This window comes from Nesoenas mayeri, assembly GCF_963082525.1.
Source record: "Nesoenas mayeri genome assembly, chromosome: 3".
In the NCBI taxonomy this organism is placed as follows: domain Eukaryota; kingdom Metazoa; phylum Chordata; class Aves; order Columbiformes; family Columbidae; genus Nesoenas; species Nesoenas mayeri.
Window position 1 is genome coordinate 93,048,965 of NC_137544.1, and position 16,681 is coordinate 93,065,645.

The following is a 16,681-nucleotide window of genomic DNA, read 5'->3' on the forward strand; positions in this document are numbered from 1 at the left end:
ACAAACAAACAAAAAAACCTCAAACAACAACAACAACAAACAAACCAAACAGGTGGTGCCCAGCAAATGTGGGGAGCTGGTTTTACAGCCCAAAGGTGAGTCCTGGGAAAGCCAGTCCAGGCAACACTCAGGGACTTTCTGCTCCATCCACATATTTGAAGATCCCGTCCGTCAGCCCCACCACTGCATCTGAGCGCAGTTTGCATGGCACTGGCTTCATCCCCAGTGTGCTCTTTTGGGGGGGCAAGGACACTTTAGAGCCCCGTTTCAGAGCTGGAGCAGGTAAGGGCTGGCCGAGCCCGTTGGGTCCCCCCTGGTCCCCGTGGCTCTCACTCACCGGCAAGTCCTCACACGCTGCCTGGCTCCAGCCAGCACCTTCCAGAGAGGTGTTTTCAGTGGCTTCCTTCATGTTGGCGGTGGAAGGTCTCGCTCCCTGTGGTGGTTTGATTATGGGCTCTTTGAAAGCTGTGGAAACCCTTCTGTTGGTCTGGAGCTCAGCGCCTGCCCGGTGCCCTCACTGCAACACCATTCCTCTTGGCGCGCTGTGTGTCTGTGGCTGACGTGACCCCGTGGACAGGGAAATATTCCCCTCCTCTAGGACAGTAACAGCCCAGGTTAAAGGTACATCAGATAGCGTCCTCAGCTAATCACCTATCAGTTGTTCTCGGGGAAAAGGAAGAACTGAGACCCCCTCTATTTTCATTTGGGCGCTTCCGCCGGTGGCAAGTGCTGGGGGCGGTGACCTGGTCCGACCCGGGGACAGCAGGGAGCCCCCTGCCCAGCACCAAGGGGACATGGTGGTGGCAGCCTCGGGCACCCGGCCAGCAGCCTGAGGGAGGGAGCCCGTGGGGCCCCAGAGCCGCAGAATGTCGGGCGGGAGCTCTCCTGCCCTGGAGAGGAGCGGCAGCTGCAGGCACATGAGCGAGACGAAGGCCGTGGCACAGCCTGGTGACAGCATCAGTATCCAGGGTATCTCCTACACCGTCAGGTAGGGCAGGGAAGGTGGCGGGGGAGCCCCTGTCCCCCAGGAGCTGCTGTGACCCCAGGGACTGAGGGCAGAGGGGCTGGGACGGGTGGGCTGCGGGTACAGAAGGAGGGAGGGCGCTGGGCCGCCCGCCACAGGGGTCGAGCGCAGGGCTGGACGGAGGCAGCGCCCGGCTGTCCCGGGGGTTCACCAGGTCTTCACTCGTCTCTGAAGGAGATACTTTAGAGGAGATTTCCAAGGATTGTGCCCTTTCCTACAAAAGCCTCCTAGCAGTCATTCTGATAAATCTGTTCAGACTTCATTTTACCCTCCAGATAATGCTGAAGTTATCAAGTTAAAGCTTGGGTGGGAGGGAGGGGGAAAATATTGTTTGTTTGTTTGTTTTTCCAGCACTTTAAAATCCTTGCAGGCTCCTATCCCATACACAATTAGCTATAAACCATTCACTTGCTTTACACAAGACTTTTAAATCTTCTCTACTTCATCTTTTGTCATGTTTGTTTTCCAAGAGAACATGTTGGCCCATGGTGGAACCTCTCTTTATATTATAAAAAATGGACCCGGCAAATACTTAAGGATGTTTCATTTCACATAGAGAGTGGCCAGATTATGGGCATTTTAGGAAACTCTGGTAAGTTTTTCCAGTACTATAAAAGAAATGAGATTAGAGTTAATACCAGTGACTTCCACAGTGGTATGAATGTGACTGAGTTCTGTGTTTTAAATGATGAAATTGGGGCTGGTTTTAACCTCCGCCTTCTACAACTGCAGTGCTTGGTTTTCAGAGTTCAATCTTCTGTCATCTAACAATTATAACCTCAGTAAAATATAAGGTTACTTCTAAACCCATATGTTGTACTATGAAGTGTGGATTTGTATGAATTAAATGCTAATTGACACACATGCTAGATTTCCCATTTACTTCCCCTTAACTAGCTGCATTTTCAGGACCTATAATTTTCATGGTATTGAAAAAAACAATACATTCTTCTCCTGCATCTCCATCCAAGTGAGGCTACCACTCTTGAAGTCACAAAATGAATCTCATAACATGATTAATTTATTGTCTTTGAAAGGATCTGGGAAAACAACACTTCTGGATGCAATATCAGGAAGACTGGGTCAGAAAGACAACTTCTTTGGTGAAGTGTATGTGAATGGGCGTCAGCTGAAGAAGGAACAGTTTAGAGATTGCTTCTCTTATGTACCACAGGTTGATTTCTGAATTTATTTTTGTGCACTGTGATTCCTCCCACGTAAAGAAAGTAAAGTTGTTAGTGTAATGGAGTAACATAACCTGACTGTGATTTTACTAGTAAATTGGGTACGAAGCAGTTAATAAATGGTCTGAATAAATGAAGGTTGTGCGAGCAGGGGCAAGATCTTAACTACGACAGGACTAACCGCTGCTTTCTCTTCACCTTTTTGTTCAGAGCGACACGTTGTTAAGCTTCCTCACCATCCAAGAATCTCTGACCTACACTGCTTTACTAACTCTTCAGAAATGCTCCAACGACTTAATCAAAAAGAAGGTCTGTATTTTATCATCTTCCACCAGAAAAGCAGACATGATGTCATGTAATGCTTTCACCAGCAGGACTTTGCATCTATGGCTTTTACGTGTTAAAAGGATTTGTAATCCTCATACTGCAAATGGGGAGAAATCCTCCTGCTGAGGAGCAGGACACAAGCTCTCTGGTGCTCCCCACCTCTGAAAGGGGCTTGCGCTGACACCCCTGGGAGTCACCATAATGCTGGGACAAAACTTTCCTGCCCAAAGCTGCAGCAGGATGAGCTGCTGTTGATTTCAAGGTCGGTTCCCCTTCCCCAGCTGGGAAATGTCATTTTCTGGAGTGTTTGGGGCCAGATACGCTGGTGAGTCTCATGGACAGCAGAGGTGGCTTTGACACTACTCTGGCTCCTGTAGGATGTCTCATGAACCAGAACAGCTCTGAAAGGCACTTGGTCTAATAAGCCTCCTACAAGCTACTTTCTTGGTAAAATAGGTATGTTCCAGACCTATTAAAGGACTCTTTGGCCTCTGTTGAGAGTAAAGATTGAGTATTCCTGACCAAAGGCTGTTGCTCTCTGTCTTCTTTCTTCACCTGCCTTCTACTCTGTATTTTATACTTCCCCCAAAATGATATGCCTTTCTCCTCCCTTAGTTTGGAAGCCAGACCAGCACGTTATCCTTCATACCTTAAGCTCTAGTCCCACCTCTGAACTCTTCATCTCTTAATGTCAACTGAAGCTAGAATTCTACTCATTTCAGAATAAATGAAAATAAAATTTTAAAAATAATAATTGAAATAATATATTAAAAATTATCAAGTAGAAATGAGGTCAGATACTTTTCAACTAGAATGGATGCAAGCAGCATATTGGGAAAGCCATAGCTTAAAATAATGTATTTTTTTCTTTCATTTTTTTCGTTTTGCGCACAGGTATCCGAGTTGGACTGTGTTTAGTCTTTCTAAATCGTAATTATTTTTCAGGTAGATGCGGTTATGGCTGAGCTGAGTCTCAGCCACATTGCTGACAAAATCATTGGAAGCCGGATTTTTGCAGGAATTTCTGGGGGTGAGAAGCGTCGTGTTTCAATTGCAGCCCAACTATTACAAGATCCTAGTAAGTACCACTGCAGGATTTTCAAAATGAAGCAAAGTATGGTCACTTTGTGCTCCTACCATGGGCCTCCATAAAGCACTTTAAAATACAAAAGCATTTACGTTCTGTAATTCAGCAAAAGCTGGTCTAGTAATGACAGAAAAAGATGGGTAGCAGGAAGGAGCATTTCAATAGCAAAGTGATGTATTTCACTGCTACTGGTGACTCCTGGAGAGTTCACTGGCTGTTCTTATCGCTCAGTAAGTTCACTAAACTCTATGGTAAAGACTATAGTAATTCTGTGTAGATAAATGTATAGAGAAAGCTCTCCTCCCCCCTTATCCCGATGAAGGTTGAACTACTCTCTTCTGTGCTATGTCTCATCTGTTTAAAAATAATGGATTTGACTGTAACTTTTAACCTTCTATGTGCAATAAAATCAAGAAGAAAAGGCAGTCAAAACCCCCCAGCTCTCTCATCTGTGGAATTATATATGCTGTATGTTAACAACTTTTAGTTTGTTCATAATTCTGTCCATATAGACAGATTTAATTCTGATTATAACTTCTAGCTAATTATGTCAGTTATGTTTACATTTGTATACATGCTGAAATTCATCATTGTTTTTTTTTATAGAAGCACATGTACGTATCAAATCTATTTTGGTAATTTTCAGATTTCACCTGAATTTAGAAATAAATTATTATGCTCTGATCCTGCAGTCATTTTTAATGTCCTTAATCACTGAAAGTGAACCACTGAAGCTGATTAAAACTGCACGATCAGATCATGGCAATACCTGTGCATACTCTGCTTTACATGTGGACCTTCACATGTAAAGTAATTTCTATCCTATTTGGCAAATTAGCTTCAAAGGCATTTGGTCCCCATTTACCTGAATTTTAATGCTGTTCCTTGTCATTCCACAGAGGTCATGCTGCTTGATGAACCAACGACAGGGATGGACTGCCTGACTGCAAACCAGATTGTCTCGCTTCTCTCAGAGCTTGCACAGAGAGGCAGGATTGTGATTATTACAATTCATCAGCCTCGCTCAGAACTCTTCAGGGTAAACGATATCTACTCACTGTTCACTTTTTTGTTGTTTTTGTTTTTCTGTTTTTGGCCAGGCTTTTTAGTATTTAGGCTCTTTTCAGGGTAAAGGTACAAGATCCAGTATAGTTGCCTTCAAAGACACCCTCGCTTTGCCCTGCATAAATACAGGCTTGCCTTGAACTTTACAGATCTGGCCTTCTGGCAGTCATGAGGCATTTTGGGACATGTACTGTCCTGTAAAAATAGTATTCACACAGACTGAGTGCCTAACCTTTGTGTTATGCAGATACCCAAACCAAAAACATGGGGAGAAGTCATGTAAATCATGCATGTGTGCAGGCACTGTAAAAAATAGCACTTTATCTTTACATATTCATATTTCAGGAACACTTGCAATGTGAGACAGATAAAGCCATGATTTGGAAGGGGAAAAAAAAAGTCGTCTTTTTTCCTCGTGATGTGATGTGGGTAGACCTTGGCCACTTTGGTGGGACAGACCTGCCTTGCTGGGCTTGTGGTGAGGAGAGCATTTCTCTCTTCCCATTACTGTTTCGCAATTTGCTCTTCTGCAACATCCACCACCCACCATGTGTATGCAAGGCAGCTCTTCCCTGGGTGACTGAACTGAGCGTGGGTGGTGATAAAGCCAGAGGGGAGTGACCATGCTTTTCTGGACCAAAAGCAGTCCTGGTGCCTGGGGAATATGGATTGATCATAGCCGGTGGCAACCCTGCCCTTGCAAATGTTCGCTTGAAGAGCAGTGCTGTTAAAATCCTTCAGCACTTCAGGATAACCTTCCCAACAATTTGGGGATTTTACAGACTGGGGCTATTAAGCACTGAGGGAGGTCAGTGAGTAAATGAATGTGCATTAGAAGTGAAGTCAGAAGTGCACAGCTCCCACTTCTGTTTGTGTATTGCCTTTGTATGCTGCTGTCGCTGACAGTTTTGAGAACCACTAGTTTTAAGAGCTTAAAGACATGTCATCTTGCATAACCACCGAGAGGAGTGAAAGGACAGACTTCCTTTGAGGGAAATACACTAAGGAAATCTGAGTGTGTCAAAACTACTTTCCCTGTCAAAGCTTTTTTGTTACCAAGACAGTAGCTGTACTGAAGAATTAACTCATTTCTTCTTTGTACATATTGCTAATATATTAATTTGCCCCCCACAGTTATTTGACAAAATAGCCATCATGAGCTTTGGAGAAATGGTTTTCTGTGGGAACCCTATGGAAATGATCACATTTTTTAGTGACTGTGGCTATTCTTGTCCTGAGCAATCAAATCCTTTTGACTTCTACGGTAAGTTTGTCTAAACTGTTTTGGTAAAAACAAGCCTTTCCTTTCCAGGGGTGTCAAACTCATTTTCACTGGGGGCCAAGTCAGACTCATGGCTGCCTTCAAAGGGCAGAATGTAATTTTAGGACCGTATAAATGTAACTACCCCTGCTTTAGACAAACAAGTTGTTTTCTTCCCCAAATTAAATTTTTTCCAGAGGTAGAAATGTGTTTGAATTTTTTTCCCAACTTTGTAATTATTCTCATCTCAGAGAACAGAGAGGCCCAGGCCCATGTAGCCATCACTTATCCATAAAACAGCAAAAGTTTGCAGTAGGTCTGGAACACAGCAGAAAGGAGTAAACTGCCAGTAAAAAGGGAATCTTAACTTCATTAAACCTGTGGATTCCTGATAGTATTTCCCTATGGCTCTCCACTGGATGCTGGAAATCACTTTGATCCCAAAACTGTGGGAAGTCCCAGGCTGTTATGGACTTGGTGATGCCACGCAACTGGAAACAGTTGTTGCCTAGAAGGAAGAATGTGGAATAAGTGTGGGATGACTCGAGGCATCAATTTCCAGAGATTCTGAGTTTGAAGTTTCTGAAAGTTTGGGGAGCTGCTGACACCAGGGTGAGGCACTGGAGGAGAACATAGGGGTGCTTCAGGAGACGATGACAGCAAGCTGTTGGCAAAAGCTGAAGAGTACTGTTTTACTGATTTGGGATGAAAAAAAGTGTCAGCGTGAGACTTTGGAAATGAGTCTTGGTTTTGCTGCAGGACACCCCTATACCCAATCCATGCAGACATACGTTTGAAGAGAATGTGTATGTGTTTGTGCATGTATGTGTACATATAGACATACATGTATATATCTCTCTTTTTCAATGTAGTACGTAGGCTGATTTCTGATGATAGTAGCTGAGCATTAACCAGGGAATTTGACCATTCCAAAAAGCTGCCTTCAGAGGAAGTGATGTTTTCCTCTTGTCTAGATGGCATCCTAAACCCAGAGAGAAGAGAGGATGGTTGTTGACATGAAGCTGGAATGGGATGAAGCTGAAAATACTGGTGTGACAGTGAGGATAATTTTGCCTTCATGAATTCGAACAGTCTTGAAAAGCATAGATGATTTGAGATTTAGACCCACTTTTTAAAAAGCTTGGTAAAGAGAGTACTGTATTCTTCAAATGTCAACCTTTGAATGTGACAAGAAAGGGAAAAAATATAGTCTAGAGGAAAAAATCATCAGAATATTTAGTCTTTGGAAAATTGGCAGTTTATATTTTTTGTGTGATTTAATGATGTGAATGAAGGGACAGATTCTGACGTAATTTACACCAACAGCAGAGGAGAATAGTTCTTATGTATTGAGTATGGATTGTCTTATTGAAATGTTGCATGTTGTATTTATTAAAGAAATGTATGGTAGGCATTAGCTATTTGGTCTGGTGACTAGTTGGTGTTATGTTGGGTTTTTTTTAAACATACCCGTTTGTCATTTATTTCTAGTGTGACTTCCAACAAGTCACACTGGCCACGTTTTAAAGAGTATGCCTGTGCTTTCGATGTTCATCTTTACAGAAGTGAAGACTTCATTTTGGATATGTTTACCATTAAAGACAATTCTGCTGAATTCCAGCTTTCAGAACAGTAGGGAAGTATTCATTCCGATGTTGAGGATAAATTAAGAATCGTGGACAAGGCCTCCTTTTCTCTTGTTCAATTTGTACTTTGCAGTTGAGCATAACACAGTAAAACTGAAATCTAAGGATGGTAGAAACCTTAGGAATAAATAACCAATAAAGACGTCTTATCAGTGTAGAAAAGTAATATACAAATCTGTAAGAACAGCTATTCCTGACAATGACAATCTAGTTTTTGAAGCCTTAGGTAATTCATTGCTTTTAAGGAAAAATGAAATTTCTATTGCATTTTAGCCCTCTTGCTGAATCCATAAGAGTTGTCCAAATAGTATGCTCAGAGTTCCCATCTGCTGGTAACAGAATTGCTGGAGACAGGAATAGGTATAGCTGGATTTATTAGAAAGGAAGGTTGATTCTGTGAAGTGTTTGTCTTTCATAAGTTCTATGGCAGTGACTAATATTTTCTTCAGCTTGGGCTGAGCCTGCTAGGGGAATTTGGCCTGCTGAACATGCTCTAACTTCGCAATAAGACAGAAGGATGTCTGAGAAGGAAGCGGGTGAAACCCAGTGCAATGATGCAGGAACAGCTCAAGTAGAGAAGAGCAGCATCTCTGCAGCTTGAGCTCAGACTAATGACAAAATACAGCTCCACGGTTATGGAGGAGCAGGCAGAGGACAAGGGGGAATCAGGGAGCCATGCCTGAGCATATGCCTGAAAACTGGAGAAATACATGACCAGAAAGCCACCTCTTCATCGTCACTCATCGATGTTCATCCTCAGCTGGTGCTCTGTGTTGCTCTTGGCAGCAGCGGCGCCCCACCGGCAGCACAGCTCTGTGCTGTGCAGGGACAATGCTCACGGTCTGACCAGCGCTCAGTCCTTGCACCTCCAGGTGAACGTCTTGAACTTCAGTGTCATACAGAGGCCACAAAACACAGAGACTGTGGTGGCTGCACAGTTATTCATTCTTGCTGCTTCTAACAGAAGGGTGGAGTAAAAAAATCTTGAATACTTTAAATTGACATTTCGCAGATTTTAGAGATAAGGAAAGGTTAGTTGCAAGGGGGGAAGAGGTTTGAAGGGAAAGTGATGTGTACGTATAGTAACCACTTTGTAAATTTACAGTGGATCTGACATCTGTGGACACTCGCAGCAAGGAACGTGAACTCGAAACCTACAGTAGAGTTCAGGTAATTGCAACAGCCTACAAAAACTCAGAGATCTTTAGCAAAGTGCTGGCCACCATTGAAAGAACAAAGTGTATGAAGGACCTGCCACCAATACCATTCAAAAACAAAGACTCACCCAGTACCTTTTACAAATTATGGATTCTTTTACGGTAAGACTTTTTTTTTTTCTTTTTTTAAGAAAAATCTTTTTCTTATCCACTAATCTTTTGAGTTGTCCCCCCATATATAAATGCACTTTCTGCATTATTTTGGTCTACCACTGTACTTGTCCCTCTTGTCTTTAACATATTACCTTTTTGTGGACACTATGTGTGTAAGATTCCTTCGAAGCTAAATACCCTACCAACAAGTATATTGTTGTTTTTGTTTCATTATCAGGAGGATAACAAAAAACTTCTCCAGAGATAAGATGGGCGTCATCATGCGTCTCTCCCAGAATCTGTTATTTGGCTTGTTTGTAGCATTTTTCCTTCTTCGATTAACGAACGACCTGTTAAAAGGAGCTGTGCAGGACCGTGTGGGGCTTGTCTACCAGTGCGTGAGCGCCCCCCCCTACACAGGGATGCTCAATGCTGTTGCCCTTTGTGAGTTTCTGTCCTGTGTTATGTGCAGCAGCAGGCATTGCTGCCACTGTTTTGTAAATGGGAAAAAAATCTTTCTTTAAGACAGTCATTTAAAGGCTCTTAAGGGTTTTAGGTAACGTCAGAGCTGATACAGAAGCATGAAATTCAAAGGTGAAGCAACAGGAAGCTTGGCACCACAGAAAAAGATCAGCCCATCAGAGGGGCTCCAGGTTCAGTGCATTAACGAAGGGGTGTGCCCTGCCCCCTGCCTGTCCCTGTCACAGCTGGCTGGTGCAGGGGGCCCTTATTCTGACCTGTGCAACAGCCCTTCAGTTGCCTGTGTGCGACCTTACAAAGGCAGGACAAAGTCTAGGTCTGTAGTTAACATCTGAAGTGAGATCAAAACCAAATGCATGGAAAGGATGGAAGTATAAACCAGCTTTGGCAACAATTAAGCATAATTAGATTTAGGAGTATTATGCGATGACTACGTTAGAGGGTCCCTCTCTTACAGCTGCCATACTGAGACCAACAGTAGTTTCTATTCTACAGCCCTAAAATCTCTTCTCATGTAGGGAACATACACTGCTGTCATCATCTCGAGAGCAGAGCACCTCAAGAAATTATCTGGTGACAGCAGTTTTTTCATGTCTTTAATTTGTGTCTGCAAAAAGCGAAGGCTGTCCTGTATGCTGCCTAGTTAGACCTCTGTCATTAAGCTTACCACCTTTTGGCGTCTGCAGGGAGCATGGTTTGCATTTACAGTGGGGGAAGAAGTGCTTGGACTGTTTTAGACAGAATGTTTCTGATGTATTTTCAAAGCTGTCTCTGTGCTTCAAGTTATTGGTCTCTTTATTCAATGGTGTTTTATTTCTTACATATTTTATCCAGTCCCACCTTTACGTGCTATCAGTGACCAAGAAAGTAAAGATGGCTTGTATAAGAAGTGGCAAATGCTTTTAGCTTATATAGTACATTTCCTGCCCTTCAGTGTCATCAGCACGGCAATTTTCAGCACCTTTATGTACTGGTAAGCACTTGTACCATCTATTGGATTGTTATTTTTCTTTTTGTCTTCACTTTCAATTCCCATGTCAGCACCAGGACTCCTGGCATGGCTTCCTGCTCATGTCTCAGAATGATTACAGAGAAAGCTGAAGGGAAGATGAGACAATTTTAACCCTTCTCTTTCAGACAGTGTTAAAACTCTTAACAGAGTGAGTAAGTTACCAGTTCTCTAGGGAAGTTTTAATGGGCCTGGGACATTTTCCATTCTTATGTCATACGAAAAGCATGAAGTGTCATTTCACATTATGTTTAGAAAGACAGGAAATAAGAAAAAAAGAAGTGAGAAATACAACAGCAAGTATGTGACAATAACAAAGCTTCACATTTCCTGAGACATTTGGGGCTTAGCTACAGCATAAGGAAGTGATGAGACCTGGATCCCTCTCTTTCACTCTCCAGAAAAAGGCCCAGAAGTGGATTTCTGATAGTTGGAGAAAGGGTTTGATGTAAAGATGGCTTTTTTTCCCCCTAGTACATTCATTTCCTCACATCATAGTGAAGTAACACCTCAGAATGGAATGATGAAATATTTCATGTGTTGATTGCCTTATCTATCATATAGGCCAGCTCTCCTTCATTTCTGTTCCATTGATTTCTCACCTTCAGTTGAGTCCATGGCTGCTTATGTAAGCTAATAGCAAATTATATAATTACCAATTTTTGTCTTTCAATAACTTTCTGGATTTTTGTTTTCCTGATTATGAAAGGAGAGGTGTGTAGTGCTCTAAAGTTAATTTTTGTTTTCATGATTCAGTTGATAGTAAAGTTGCCATCAGACAGCAGTCTATAGTAAAATGTGTACAAATGAACAGCAGGCTTGGGTTGTGTCCTGGACGCATATTCTCTTCTTAGCTGTTGAGAGATAATACATGGATAGAACCTTGTAAAAGAGATACAGTGCAGGGGGTATTCTGCTGTAGCTGTGTGTGCTGGTGCGTCTTACAGCATGCTATTGGACAGTTTGAAAATGAATGAAGGAGAACTGCACAAAACCACTTGAACTGTTGAATAAGAACTTCTGCTCAGGGAGTTAGTCAGATATGGGAATTTAACAATAGCTGTTTTCCCATCTAGAAAAGTTCAGGAAAGAAAAATGCTGATTTTTCTTCCTGGTCTGTAGTAGGTAGTGAGGGGCAGTGCTCAGCATTTACTCAGTTCTTTCCATTTGGGATCTCCATAGCTGTCAGCTCCTCAATGAAGAAACAGAAGCTCCAAGAGGGAGTTTTCTGCTCCTCCAGATGTGAGGACTTGTGTGCTTGGTAGTGCTCCCTGAAAACTCCTTTTTCACAGACAAGCAGAAATCACTTCTCCTCCCAGTAAGTGTTGAGATGTGCTGTGGTCACCGGAGCCTTTCCATTTCTGCCTGCTAGTGAGCTGGCTGCTGAGAAGGCAGCAATTTGGAAAAAAAACAAAACAACATTTTCAGGTTCAATGGAGTTTGTGGAGTGCCTAAACATCAGGAGTAACCTTGTCACACCCACTCCTTGACAAACAGGAAATTTGTAGAAGCGGAGGCTTTGCCCTTGAGCTTTGGTAGCTTCAAACACAATCGATGATGAAGAGTCTTGTTCTGGTTAATGGATAATATTTACAGATATTGGCCCACGCATATCTTTGCTATCTTGTGGTTGTTTGGAACCCATCAGTGATGTGTCGGAGTGACTTCAAGTGCACTTAGACCTCTTATGGCAAGCAGTTTCTCTATGAAATTTTGAAGATTGTATCTGTGCAGGATTAAACTTTTCTGGAGGAGCTAACTTTTGGAGACTCTTTGGTAGCCTCTGGTACATATTCTTACAAGCCACTTCTCTCTGAGTTTGTGTTTGTAGGGTCAGACAGTTTCTGTCAGGCAGGACCAAACTCTTATCTGATCAGACACAAGGCAGGTCTGGCCAAGAACAAATACAGCTAATTTTGCCATCAAGTAAATGTCCTCTATGCAGATTTTCCTAGTTAAACCTACCTCTGGGAAATGTTCTAAGAGTTTATATTGTCCTACTGTTCTAGTGCTGTAATATTCTCCAAGTTTATTCTCTTATAGGCTTGCTTCTGTTTCTATTCCTTCCCCAGATTTACTAGTCTGTTTCTACATAGCTGTATGTAAATTATTCGAGCACTTCGGAGGAGGTGACACTCTCATGCTAGGACTTTGGAGAGCTGCTCTTTCTGCACCAATCTGTGATTAAAGCTTGTTATATATGTGGTAGCTCAGGGAATGTTTAGTACTTGAAGAGTCAATATTCAGCCATGATTGTAATAGAGATTATTTTGGTGCTACACACAAAAAATGCTACAGGAAAGCCTGTGAGAAAATTCATACTTCAATTTCTAAGACCATGTTTGAACATAGTGGCTTAAAAAAAAAATAAACATAGAACCTTGCACTGAGCAATGAAAAAGAAATAAAACGTTGAATAGCTGCTTGTTAGCTAAGCAAAGCATGCAGTCTGTACCTGGCATGAGGCATTTCTGGTCTGGGGTATTTTGGAAAAAGAGTAATATGGCACCATGTAATAAAAGGTTATGTCATCTGTCATGTATGCTATAAGGCTGAATTAAGTTTGACAAGCAGTTGCTGGCCTTTCTTAGCTTTTTAGTCTTTAGTACAGATTGCGAGGTCCCTTCTTATTTTAGGTGAGCTAGGGAAAAGCTGGGGACAGTGTGTTGTATTAAAGAGTGCAGGAGTATGGAGAAAATTGCATTTGGATCAATTACATGGGTAGTGAAATCAATTAGGCTTCCATTTAATCGAGTATATCCATTTTTACATTTGCATGCACAGTATCAGAAGTGCAAAATTCTATCTGTTAATTAGCTACATAAAGGGGTTCTTTAAATACATGGCTCATGTAATTGAGTCCCACTGCATAGACTCTAAAAGGAGACGGATGTTAGTTTAAGGGATCCTAAAAGCCACAGTGGTTGTCTTGAAACAACACAGATTTCTGTTACAACTACATCTTTACATAATCATCTCCAATCTAGATGGAGAGAACCTAATTTATTTGCACTTACGCCATGATATTAAATGGATGTCCTTATGTTAAGGCTCCAAACAATATACTAAGGGTTAAGATGTAACAGTTCACTTAATGAGTAATTGCAAAAAATAAATAAAAATAAAAGCTACGGTCCAAGTTTAGTATCAAAACACTGTTTTGTAAATGTTCTTTTGTTCATTTTTGTACAGGACTGTAGGGTTGCATCCTGATGCTTCCAGATTTGGAATTTTTTTTGCTGTTATCTTGGCATCTCACATCATTGGGGAACTACTAACACTTGTTGTACTTGGTGTGGTTCAAAACGCACAGATAGTCCAAAGCGGAGTGGTGCTACTTAATTCAGCAGGTGTGATAGTGGGAACTGGACTAGTAAGGTAGGAAGAAGTTTTCTTTCATTGTATTGTTAATGATGTTAAATAACATTGGCTTATAGAAGAGTTTTGTGAACAGCCTGTACTGCTGAAGCACAATAATGCACAGGTAGCAATGGAAAGTGCAGCTGTTATCCTTCAGAGGTAGAACTGCCTAATTATGTTAGACCTTGTATTAAACACACAAAATGACACTTAAGAACTTTAGATATCAACAAAGATACTTTTTTCTTTCACTTTTTGCTAATAAATTGAGGATAAAACCAAGCAATTATTATCAGCTCAGCTGAATTGCTTTACTTATGCTGATGTTATGACCTGAGATGCTGTCCTCATTGAAGGAGTCTACCAAAAAATGTTCCTACAACTTTTAGTAACTACTGCGACTTACCAGACATTTAACACGGGGAATGATGGTTCCAAAAAACAGTTGTTCTCAACTATCTTCTTAGTGTTATTCTCCAGTTTAGCCATTAACTTTTCTGACAATTTTTCTATCTGTGCAGACTGAACTACATAAAAATAATAAAGTAGTGTAGTAAATATGTGGGAAAATTATGATCCACTTGCTCTATTACTATGCAAATAAATGTTTTTGCATTGTAACTGCATGAACTTTGAACTGTTTTCCCCTTCTATTTGTTAATACTGAAATTAGTATTTTTTGAGAAATATACCAGCATGGGTATTATTGTCAAAAGAAGCCTTCTTGAGACATTGAGCAAGTGTGATACGCTCACCTGAGATCTTTTCGATGAAAACTTAAGTAAGCCGAACAATAGATGACATCAAGTTGTCCTCAAGAAAAGCATATGCGTCTTCACAAAGTTGATGATGGTTTGTCCCTTCAAAGAATATTTCAGCTAATACTTGCTTATCAAGTAAAACTAGCTTAATATCTAATTAATTTGGTCTCTGCCGGATGTCAAGAACGTGTATGTTTATAGTGACAAGACAGTTATTCCCGTTGCCATAATCTAATGCCTTAATGATAACTTCTAAGAAGTATTAGAGTGGTTTCTAACCTTATTTTACAGTAGAGACATTGGTAATTAATATTGTGAATCTCTTTGATTAAACTTCATAGGCAATGAAGGATATTAAAAATAGCACTGAGACTTGGGTTGCTGGTGGTTGGTTTTTTTGTTGTTTTTTTTTGTTTGTTTTTTGGGGGAGTGTGTGTGTTTTTTGTTTGATTGGGGTTTTTTTGTTTTGTTTTCTGTCTGTTCATTTGCTTGTTTAGTTATAAAGTCTTCCAGTATTTTAGGTGCAGGAATTGCCCAGTCTTGTTGAATAATGCTATTTCAAAATTTTCATACTTTGTTTCGCTTCTCATTATTCTCTCATTTTTGTATTGTTTTTATGGTCCCAGTGAATTGATATTCAGTCTTTTTTGAAGATGCAGTGAGGGGGTGGTGATTTCTTACCTCAGAAACAACACCTTTGCAACTAAAGTTTATGTTATTTGTGACTGTCCATCAACAGGGCTGAACCTCGTGACGCTACTGAAGTCAGAGACAGCCTTCATGGTTGTCTCCTCATTTAGCACTTAAAAATGGGCTTTGTATTTGAAACCCCTACACGTGCAACCAAGAGCTGTTTCTGTAAGAGGTTAAGATGAGTGTTTTAATTTGGGGTAAAATTGGCTCTTGGAATGTAGCAAAAGCCAATTTAACTTCTCTGTTTCTTTAAGGACTATCGAAGAAATGTCGCTACCATTTAAAATTCTCAGTTATCTTTCCTCTCAAAGATACAGCAGTGAGGTGCTTATAGTCAATGAATTTCATGGCTTAAACTTCACATGTGGTAAGTGTTAAAAAAAAAAAAAAGCCTTTATGGCCATTGTAAAGAATTTTAATGATGTGTTGGTGCTTCTTTTCCTTCTACATATAATAGAAGTATCTTGGTAAGTTGAAGATAACTTGTGAGCTGTTAAAAAACCCCAGCTTATTAATTGAACACTGTCAGTCTGCCACATTAGGCAACTTGCTTCTTGAGGCCTCTCCAGATAATGTGTCTGAAAAGCCATAAATCTTCTTTTTTTTGGCATGAAGAAAACAGAAAGCTCCCAGTGACTCTTTCTTCTTGCCTTCAAAAAGTATGGCATAGATTAACCGCAGAAATATATGGCTTGTCTGTTCTTCTTCCAAAACAATGGGAAATACTGCTGTGGGTACAGTTCCTCATTAAAATACTGTTAGGGATAGGTATATTAAATGTATAAGCTAGATACCGATTCACCTACTAAACATATCAATTTTTTTGTCTTGACAGGTGGAGCCAACAGTTCCATGTCAATTAATCCTATGTGTATTTTCTCCCACGGCACTGAGTTCATTGAAAAACAGTTTCCTGGTGCATTGTCCTGGTTCCACATCGATTTCTTAATCCTCTATGCTTTTATACCAGGACTTGCCATTATAGCAATCCTGAGCTTCAAAGTAAGAGAAATAATTATTAGCAGGTAATAAAATGTGGCAGTGCTAACAACGTCTAATACTACACTTGTAAACTGATTATATTTGAAAGCTTAAATGGATGGATTTTAGATAGAAATTTAAGTGATTATACATTTAGAAACACAGTCACCTTCTCATGTTTGTTTCTACCTCGATGTTTTCAGTCTTGAAAAACAATGTTCTCTTAAGAGTGGGAATGGCTTCCTGCTTTTGGTATTCCCACCTTATACCCAAATGACCCAAATCAAGAGCATTAAATGGTTTAAAGGACATTTTGAATTTAAATTACTCAGTTGTTTCTGTCAATTTTTAACAATGTATCAATGGTACTCTAATATTTCTCACACTATTTTGCTTTTTAAGCATTACCAATAAGCAGAGAGGTATAATTGCTAGTAAATCTTGTATGTTAACTCCTGTGCTTTGTTTTGATACCATTTTGGGGATTTGTAGA

The 16,681-nt window shown here is 40.8% G+C and overlaps 2 protein-coding genes across 2 annotated transcripts in view; one reads left to right on the forward strand and one right to left on the reverse strand.

Moving 5' to 3' along the window:
• The window catches only part of DYNC2LI1 (dynein cytoplasmic 2 light intermediate chain 1), a gene marked incomplete at both ends in the record, with an annotated part of 53,007 nt that overhangs the window by 12,940 nt on the left and 23,386 nt on the right, over positions 1-16,681 (reverse strand). The window lies entirely within an intron of this gene.
• Positions 867-16,236, forward strand: ABCG5 (ATP binding cassette subfamily G member 5; the record flags this gene model as incomplete). Its single annotated transcript, XM_080342475.1, has 13 exons — positions 867-988; positions 1,495-1,616; positions 2,062-2,198; positions 2,419-2,521; positions 3,485-3,613; positions 4,522-4,661; positions 5,822-5,951; positions 8,700-8,913; positions 9,143-9,348; positions 10,219-10,357; positions 13,586-13,771; positions 15,462-15,574; positions 16,043-16,236. The coding sequence occupies 13 exons, from the start codon at positions 867-869 to the stop codon at positions 16,234-16,236; spliced, it is 1,935 nt and encodes a 644-aa protein (XP_080198601.1).